Source organism: Trachymyrmex septentrionalis, unplaced genomic scaffold, assembly GCF_001594115.1.
Source record: "Trachymyrmex septentrionalis isolate Tsep2-gDNA-1 unplaced genomic scaffold, Tsep1.0 scaffold312, whole genome shotgun sequence".
Classification (NCBI taxonomy): domain Eukaryota; kingdom Metazoa; phylum Arthropoda; class Insecta; order Hymenoptera; family Formicidae; genus Trachymyrmex; species Trachymyrmex septentrionalis.
In genome coordinates, this window is record NW_017305477.1 from 287,512 (window position 1) to 297,643 (window position 10,132).

At 33.6% G+C, this 10,132-nt stretch overlaps 2 protein-coding genes across 2 annotated transcripts in view; one reads left to right on the top strand and one right to left on the bottom strand.

The window, feature by feature from the left end:
- The window catches only part of LOC108749774 (alanine aminotransferase 1), a 9,622-nt gene extending 3,521 nt beyond the window's left edge, over positions 1-6,101 (top strand). The window contains exons 2-5 of the mRNA XM_018488730.1: positions 3,451-3,783; positions 4,746-5,190; positions 5,456-5,724; positions 5,804-6,101. Of these exons, the coding sequence (XP_018344232.1) occupies positions 3,451-3,783; positions 4,746-5,190; positions 5,456-5,724; positions 5,804-6,082 (1,326 nt within the window). The 3' untranslated portion in view covers positions 6,083-6,101. The remainder of the gene's footprint in view (positions 1-3,450; positions 3,784-4,745; positions 5,191-5,455; positions 5,725-5,803) is intronic.
- A 1,371-nt stretch (positions 6,102-7,472) lies between these two features.
- LOC108749766 (cysteine sulfinic acid decarboxylase) overlaps positions 7,473-10,132 on the bottom strand; it is a 7,859-nt gene continuing 5,199 nt past the window's right edge. Inside the window, exons 3-5 of the mRNA XM_018488699.1 lie at positions 8,950-9,413; positions 8,203-8,540; positions 7,473-7,834 (exon numbers count right to left, since the gene is read on the bottom strand). Coding sequence (XP_018344201.1) covers positions 7,661-7,834; positions 8,203-8,540; positions 8,950-9,413 — 976 coding nt within the window. The 3' untranslated portion in view covers positions 7,473-7,660. The remainder of the gene's footprint in view (positions 7,835-8,202; positions 8,541-8,949; positions 9,414-10,132) is intronic.

A 10,132-nucleotide genomic window follows, 5' to 3' on the forward strand; every position in this document is an offset into this window, starting at 1 on the left:
TTAAATTATCTGCTCTGCAAATAATAAAATATAAATGAATGCAATGTAGAATATCGAAATATTAATTAATATATAATATTTTTACTCAAGTTATTTAATACACATTTACCTAAATTATTTCTTTTACAAATAAAATGGGAACAATTCGAACATATCGCGTGCAATTGTGTATTGTTATCTAAGAAAAAATTAATTATAAGATATCGTACGATAATAGAGTGTACGATAATGCGTATTGATAACGCGAAGTATTTTATAGTACATATAATTGTAGTACGCATTTTATCTGCATTCAATCATGTAATCGACAAGCATTTATGTCTCCTACAGTGTGAGAACGTAACGCCATTGCCTCGAGTAGCCTGGAACGAGTAACTTTTATTTCGATGATCTACTGGCCAGACACATATGGTAGCCTCTTATCACGTTATTAAACCCGAGAAATGACGTTATTACTAATGGAAACGTATACACTGTATGAAAATGCAGAGTGATTAAAAAAAAAAATGTTTAATTGAGAGTGTCGAGGGCGAGAAGACTAGATATATTTGTGCCATTATCTCTCTGAATAATGTTTCCTCATAAACGATATTCTTTCGGAACTTTTATGTCGTTTACGGATATATAGGGTGTACCTGATTAAACGCATTTCTCTAGAGACATCTGCTCAAGCCGCACTATTCCAATTTTGTTGATTTCAAAGTGCTTAGAATCTCGAAAATGCTGCTTTTGCTCTTTTATGCTCTTTTTTTCTTTTTAAAGCGCCAAATACGTTTAAAATTTTTAATATAGGAGTATCAATCTTTCATAAATGCAAACGATCAGTTTGTTGGAAAAAAAAGAAATGCGTTTAATTCATCAATGAAATTACGTGCTAAATAATATTATTATGCCATATGTCTACATTGTCACATTTCTATTCACTTTACACGCAATTGCATAACGCTCGTCGATGACGTAGTATTGCGGTGCGAAGTTTACCCAGTTTATCAGAATGATATTATTTCCTCTGATAGTTTCGAGTATAAAAATATGTGACTTTTTTTTACTCGAAAATTATTTACTTAATTACTTAATTTTCTTGATGCACAAATTTAAACTTTCATATTTTTAAAATTAATTCTTATATTTTTAAAAATATGTCATATTTAAACTCATAAAACTTTCTGAAAAAAAAAACTTTAAAATACTTTTTGTACTGAGGATGGTCAAATCTTGATCGAAACGTCTACTTATTTATTTGGAAATTTTTTAAAAATATACATTTTGTTTACATCCTTTGTCGTGACTGTATGCTCTTTATTATTTAACCTTTGTAATTTATTTGAGCCACTTACTAACAATTTTAAAAAATACTTTAACTTTGCTGTTCAAATTTATTGTATGATTAAATTGTACAGATCAGTGTAATTAAAAAGCTCTAAAAAATTAAAAATTAAAAAATTTTGTTTAAAAAACCTCATATATTTTCTACAGAAATTAGAGAAAATTTTTTAAATCTTCAATTATTTCAGAATTCACACATATATGAAGAATTTTTAAAAAATCCAACTTATATAAAAAATGCTAAAAAATTTATTTAAAATTTATAAAATTACTATTATTTAAAATTGGATCAATGAAAATAAATCTATTATTAAGTAAGAGAAATCATATTTTCGATCAAAACAGATTTCAATGCTTCAATATTTTGGTATGAATTCATGTTAAATATATATTCAATTTTGCAAACGTTTTGAGAGTTTCAAGAATGAAAAAGAGTTTCAGAATTGGATATAAAATAAAGAATAGGATTTCTCACATTTAATTAAATTATAAAATTATACAGAAATTTCAAAGATTCTGCAATTTAAACACAAATTCTATAAAAAATTTTATAAACAATTATGTAAAAAGATTTTTCACTAGATTATATATAAAGAATAATACATCTTAAGATTTCGGTATTTTTGTAGAAACAACAACTGAAATACATACATTATTTGCATTATAAGTAATTAAAAGATATCGCGCATTTCTGTGAATTATAAGTCTCAAGGATTGGAATAAATATAAAAATCTTACTTTCCGTTTGACTTCAAATAAACCTTGCTTCAACAAAATTTTGATTTGTATATGAACAAAATGAATTCTTAAAGAAATGCATAAATGCTTTAAGCCAAGAATATTTTATGCTTAGAATAGCGCCAAGAATAAACAATTTCCGATTAACAATAAATTATTCGTAAAATAAAATAAATTCTTAATTCAAAATAAATTTTATTTCAATAAAAAGAATAAAGTTGCTCGTTCAACATTAAATATGCTTATTATATTAGCATTATAATATATTAGCATTATTTTTTCTTCAATGACCTTTTGTTAACTTATTTCAAACTCCCAGTATGCTTTTTAGTAACAAGATGACAGAAACCAATATTGCAGTAAGTGACAATAGCTTTGTAAATAAAGTGCCACATTTATAGAGCGTGTCTCTTAATGTGCACGGGGTACAAGCTCCCAAGAAAAAACTGAATCAAACTTGGATTATACCCTCTACTAATGTAGCTCAAAGGCAAGTAAAATGCTAAGACTCTATTACCAACCTCCGTTAACCGTATTGCAAATAAGGATGCAAATAGACGGTCAACCTCGTCACAATGGTAGAGAACGCTGGCTGCATGTAGAGGTGGATCCGCTGCGATGGATTCATTGCTCATCTCACTCTTTAACTGTGAATCTAGCAAATCCACAAATCCGCCGCGAAAAATCCGCCCGCATAGGCGCCTCTTCGTCACATCGCAGTGACAAAGTCGGCCGGCTGTTCGCGCATCCCCATTTGCAATATAACTGACAGAAACATTAGGAAGGAGCTGAATATTTCATTCACCCTTAAAGATTGAACTACATTTAGAGATATGTTCCACGAATGTAACAGTTCGCTCACAAAATCACCGTCAATCGTCATTCACTACATCCATGCACTTCCGACATCTTGACTGAGGGGCCCTTACACACACTGTTGCCGCCTGCCGGCGAATTTTCAAATTTATTATTCTTAATTCAAGAATAAATAGTTTGTAAATAATACGATTGAATTTGTTAGAATCATATAATGAATTTAGAAACAAGAATACAATTTTAAGAATAAAGTATACTTTGCATAAATCTATTTATTATTGATGCCAGTGAACATTTATAATTGAAGAGAAATTCTGTACTTAAATAAAAATAAATAGCATTCAAGAATTAAAAATTATACGTGAATCAGAATTCATTTTTTTTCTGTGCTCAAATATGATTGGAAATTTATAATTTCCAGTAAATTTCCAATCATATTTATGTAATTTAAGTAATTTCCATGTAAAATTACATGCATTTTTTTTAGTGTATAGTCGCTGAAAAGTTCAGAAATGTTTGAAAAATAAGCATGTGGATTGCATTAGGATTTAAGCTTGTTTCTCTTTGCAGGGCGTTGATAAACCCTTCAAGGAAGTAATCAAAGCGAACGTGGGCGATGCCCACGCGATGGGTCAGCAGCCTATCACGTTCCTGCGGCAAGTACTCACCCTGACGGTCTCGCCGAATCTGTTGGATGATCCGAGCTACCCGGAAGACGCGAAGGATCGTGCCAGGTTGGTCCTGGGAGGTTGCAAGGGCGGCAGCGTTGGCTCGTATTCTGAATCGGCTGGTATTGAGTGTATTCGCAAGCATGTTGCACAGTACATCCAGGAACGCGATGGCGGTATCCCTTGCGATTACCATAACGTTATCCTCTCGAACGGTGCTTCTGATGGTATCAAGGTACTTAGATTCCAATTATCTCTCTATTATTCAAAACATTTGAAAGCAATCTAGTTGTTTAATGTAATGCAAGTTGTGTTCTCCCAGAGAAAGATTTCTTTGATTTAAAGAAATGTTTCTTTGCTATATGGTTAAAGAAAAAATTTCTTTGATTTGTGAACGTCATTTCTTTGATTTAAATATTATTTTTTAAAATAAAATAAAATTTATTTGTAATCTTTTCTCTGGGTAAAGAATAATAAGTTGACAAATGTAAGAAGGCAAAACGGAAAGTGATGTTAAAGAATACTGAAAAAGATGAAAGTCTTTGCGATCTTAAATACCGTTAAAGTCCACAATTTTTCTATATAATAATAAGCATATAAAGTTATTTTATGCGTACAGCATATATATATTTATGTATTAGACCAGTGTTTTTCAACCTCCTTTAATTTATAACACATTTATAAATAACGTGCCAAATTTATCAAGATACATCATTACCGATGCACATGCTTCTGCAGCTCTCAGCATAGATCTTTTGTCCAATACCGCCAACACGACCGCCAACAGTTAAAAATAAACAGAATTAAATTCTAGAGTTTCTATTGTTTTATCTCATTGTTTTAAAAGTAATTTTATTGAATGACGATATTGTTTTAGTTCAAGTGAGAATAAACATGATTTAATAAGAATAAATATAACTTTTATAATTTAAAAAATATTTTTTATCTTGCGTGTTATAATTGCTTTTTATTTCTATTTTGCTTCTTTTTATTTTCTCTGGAATTTTCATAGCACTAGTTGAAAAACTTTACATTAAACAATGACTTTCACGTATGCAATGCATGGCATATAAAATTGGCATTTTAACTTTGATATTTTGAACAGACTGAGTCTGTTATAGTAACTAACAGTATAATGACGCTATATTACCTTTTTTTAAATATATTCTTATCTAATTCTGAATTTTCTCTTTTTAGTCATTCCTGAAACTATTCAACGAAAGGATCAACGATAAGCCATCCGGCATTCTGATCCCAATTCCGCAATATCCTCTGTATTCGGCGACCCTGGCGGAGTTTGGACTCGCTCAAATCGGGTACTATCTGGATGAGGATAACAAGTGGTCGCTAGAAGTCAACGAGCTGGAACGAGCATTAAGAGAAGTCAAGAATACATGTAATCCTCGCGTGTTGGTGGTTATCAATCCTGGTAATCCAACCGGTCAAGTATTGACTCGCAAGAACATTGAAAACGTCATCCGCTTCGCCCATAAATATCATCTGTTCTTGCTGGCCGACGAGGTCTACCAGGATAACATATACGATAAAGACAGTGCATTCCATTCTTTCAAGAAAGTCATGACGGAGATGGGCGAGCCGTATTCGAAGATGGAATTGGCATCATTTATGTCTATCTCGAAAGGTACGCGAAAAAAGAGTTTGAGAATCGAAACATTTTTAGAGATAGGAATCGCTAAAAACAATTTATTTGAAATATTAGACTTTCAAGACAATTTAATCAAGGGACATTGAATTCTTAAATTATGTCCGTAATAATTTATTGATTTAGTTGAAACATTGAACAGGAATATTTGATTTGAAAAATTATTGAATTTTGATTATCAAATTAAATTCATGAATAGATTTCTTAAGAAATTTCAGAAGCATTCCGGGCATTTTATTTTCAGGATATATGGGTGAATGCGGGATCCGTGGTGGTTACGCTGAAATTATCAACATGGATCCGGAAGTGATGAAGGTGCTATTGAAGTCGATCTCTGCGATGCTATGTCCTACAGTGCTCGGCCAGGTCGTGATGGATGTTGTGGTGAATCCGCCGCGATCGAATGAGCCATCGTATGAGCAATTCCAGAAAGAGAAAAAGGAAACTCTACGGTCTTTAGCAGAGAGATCGCAGCTCGTCGTCGACACACTCAATAGTATTCCAGGATATAAGGTGATTGTCCTTTCATAGAATAGCCAATGAAAACTACGCTCGACGGAGTTTTTACAATGTCTTTGTTTTTCCTTTTCAGGCGAATCCGCCGATGGGCGCGATGTATGTGTTCCCGCGTTTCGAGTTGCCGCCAAAAGCGATTGAGGCGGCGCGAGCGAAAGATCAAGAACCAGACGTCTTCTACGCGTTTAAACTGCTGGAGAGCACCGGGATTTGTGTAATTCCGGGCTCGGGCTTCGGTCAGATACCCGGTACATACCATTTCCGGACCACGATACTGCCGCAAAAAGAGAAAATCAAAACAATGCTCAAAGCACTGAAGCAATTCCACATCAAGTTCCTTAAGGAATACAGTTAAATATAATATATTTTTGATTAAAAAAATTGAGATTGTAAAGAATTGGAATAGGAATTAATGAGGAGTAACCGCATGGGGCTGTGCATATCTGCGTGAGGACTAATTTCCGATCCAAACGCATCGCGAATGAAATATTTTTATTACGATTAATAACTCATTATTGAGAGACAGTTATCGCATACGATATTGTTATTGAGTTGTGTTTGTGTAGAAATCGTGACGAAACTTTAAATCGTTGTAAATGTAAATGTAAATTATTGCTAAAGGATACCTGTAAATATCTGGTAGTTATATCGTTATGCCGACAACGATCGATATTATATTATACATACAATAGTCAACAAGAAGAGAAATTCAATATTGTTGCAGTTAATCTGCTATATTTTTTGCGATTTCCTATTCTTTCCTAATCGACTTCCAATTAAGTAAATATTAATTTTTTCTTTTTTTAATTGGTTTTTTATTTCTTGCAATTCGACAACATATATACAGAATAAACTGTAGAATAAATTCTCTCTAATGAGAACAATAAATGTTAAAGGACTCCTTAATATTTAACGAATTAGAGACAAGAATATAAGGGGAAGTAGGAGTCAGCGCGGTACTTCGTGCGCAAGTATAACAATGGATGTGTTTAAAATTCCATTTTTAATATAAAAGTGTGTAATGTCGGTAATATAATCCAGTACTGGAATGAATCTAAGGAATCTCTTTAATATGTTGGATAATTGACCATGGTTGGTGCACTACTTGCACAAAATAGAATTATTATGTTCAATAATTATAAATGAAACTATTAAACGGCTCAATAGAATTAACAATTCAAATATTAAAATAAAGGCTATTAAGAGTCAAACGCTGGGTGTCTTTTGCAGAAATAGTATATATTCGTCAAATACAAAAATTACTCATACGTTTCGACCTTTAATATGGTCATCCTCAGTGGGAACTTAATATCGAATAATATATGACAATATATTAGCAGCTATGTGAAATATGTTGACAAACAGCTCTTAATTAATAGCCCTTATTTATTTTAATATTATGTTTAATTCCGTTGAGAATGACTTGAAGTAAGTCGAAACACGAATATTATACCGACAATACACATTTTTATATTAAAAATGGATTTTTAAATACATCCATTGTTATATTTGTGCACAAAGTTGCATTGACTTCTACTTTTCCTTACATTTTTGTCTTTAATTTGATAATTCTCTCTTTCACCCGCTTTTTTATTCTAAATTGATTAATTCGTAAATCCTTGCGAAGGATATGAACGACGATTAAAGAGGAAGAAAATAAGGAGAAAGAAAGTAATAAGAACGCAGAAGAGAAGAGAGAAGACTATAATACATATATAATTAAAATAATATAATTAAAATGGAATGTGCGCGCGTTATACATAAATTAAAAAGAAAATGGAGAGAGACGCTAATGATCGTTTCTTGTTCTCTCTCAACACGAATCACACGTAGATTTACCAAGTGCAAATATTTCTTAAGCTAGTCATACATACACAGTCTATATCGCTATTTACAATACTTGCTATTTACCAATCGTATTGATTGAACTTAATCAAAGGTCCATGGCGAGCCTTTCTATCTCCTCAACGAAGAACTTCATATCAGTTTCCGTTAGTCCCGAGTTCTGCAGCACCAATCTGAAGAAATTGGGCATATTTCTCAATGTCTGATACGTAATCAACATTGTTCCTGCTCGTACCATGCGTTCCTTAATTATCGGCGCGATCTGCAACGATTTCATCAAAATAAAATCAAAACATACAAATTAACAAAATAGAAGAAAATAAATTATAAATTCAAAATAGCACAAAAGCTAAAAACAAATGTGATGTGTTAAAAATAACCACTTTATATAGTTAACAATATAGAAACAATCAAGATGTTGGGTCTAGTATCTCAATCCAAACGGAACAAAAATAATTCACTTCTCCTACAGCATAAAAGTTGCAGCAACAATATTGCAGCGTTATCGCAGTGATATTACTGCAAATTCTGTACTGTATCGGTTAATTCTCCTACATAAAATTCATTAGTTTACACCTGTAAGTGCCGTCAATAAAAACGCGCTTAGATTAAATAGAGTCGAATGTGCACCTTGTGAAGCGCCTGTTCGAGTTCCTGGCCGGCCAGGTGCCTTTTCGACGGCGGAATGTAGCGGAAGCAAACGTTGATGCACTCCGGCTCGACGAGCAAGTGCCAGCCATCGCGTGTCCTGATGAGATCGGTAAAGTGACGCGAAAGCGCGAACAAGCGGTCGACGTGGGCCTGAAGGCCGCGCGTGCCCTTCGCCTTCCACATGTACCAGAATTTGACGACGTCGGCGCGGCGGCCGCATTGCACGTGGCGATCACCGCAGTCGAATGACGCGTCGTAGAACTTGTCGTTCTGGAAAAGGTAGCTCGCCCCGCAGCCGTGCGCCGCTTGTAATAAACCTAAGGGTGAAACTCCGTTTATAAATTTATCACTTACGCGATGTTCCAGAATATATATAAAAAAAGACTGGAAATTTTAATAATCTTTTTCGCGATTACAATTCAAAATATTGAAAAGTTACGAATTAGGTAAAATATTGATAAAATAGTATATAAAAAAATATAACAAAATTACATTAAATGATTAACTTATAAATCAATTAATTTAATTAATTAAAATTTACACAATTACACGATATTTTAATTTTAAGATAAGATCATCTCATTGTTAAAATATAAAGTAAAATATAAATAGAGTATAAATTAAAAAACGTACGAATAAAATTTCTCTATGAAAAATGAATAAAAATGAAGAGACAAAAGTACAAAGTATAAGGAAAGAGGAGAAATATAAGAATAAAGAGGAGACCTTCATGACGGAGCAGCAGGGTGGAACACTGTTGCGGCGCGGCGAGCAACTTGTGGGGGTTCCAGGTGACTGAGTCAGCGAACTGGATGCCGTCCAGGAGGCCACGGTACGTTCCGGAGACAAGTGCACCTCCGCCCCACGCGGCATCCACGTGGAACCATAGTCCATGTTTTCTGCAGACTTCCGCGATCTCTCTCAAGGGATCAAATGCGCCTATCACGGTGGTTCCCGCGGTGGCGGATACCATGAGCGGCGCGGCGCCCTCCTCGACGGCTCGGGCGATCTGAGCCTCCAGATCAGAGACCATCATTTTGCCACGAGAGTCGATCTTGATCAGATATACGTTATCATAACCGATTCCCAGGAACGCGGCGAGCTTCTTCACAGAATAGTGCGCGTCCTCCGAAGTGAACACCACCAGTCGTGGCATCTGCGATAATCCAGATTGCTTCAAATTCGGATATCTGTAAATTAATAACCTTTTAAATTAGCTTAACTTTATTGTTATTTATTGTTTTAAATTAATAACATTATCACTTTATTCATTTGTGATCCCAATGGCAACAAATTATGTATGTAATAACAATTAATTGAATAATATACAATTAATACTCAAATATGTTAAAAATTTAATAAAAAAATAAGAATTTCAGTGGATTGTGTTTTTTAACACAAATACAAATTGTTATTTTTAGTGTGTATATAAGGTGTCCCAGAATGACCGCTAAATATATATATATACCGCTAATAGAACGGACTAAACTGAGTAGAAAAGTTCTCTATCATTTTGCAATTTTCACAATAGTTAACAAGAATATATTACCCAGATAGTCAAATGTGCAAAAGTTACGGCTGAACGGGCCGTGATTTTCAGTAATTTAGACGTATCGTACAAATCAATGTTGTCAGATTTTTATAGTACTGCTTCAAATTCACAGTGCATTAAAACTGCGTGCTTTGAAATTGCACGGCGCTTTTACGCGTGGCTAGTTTTGTGCGAAAATATTCAATATATTTATTCATATATTTAATTTTTAAGCAGTGCACAACAACAATATACTGTGGCATAACACACACACACACACACACACACACATCGCCATTACTCAGATAACATTTATACGGTACAGTAACCGTACGTTGCGGAGTCGAAGCTCTGAAACATTACGTCGTACACGCATGT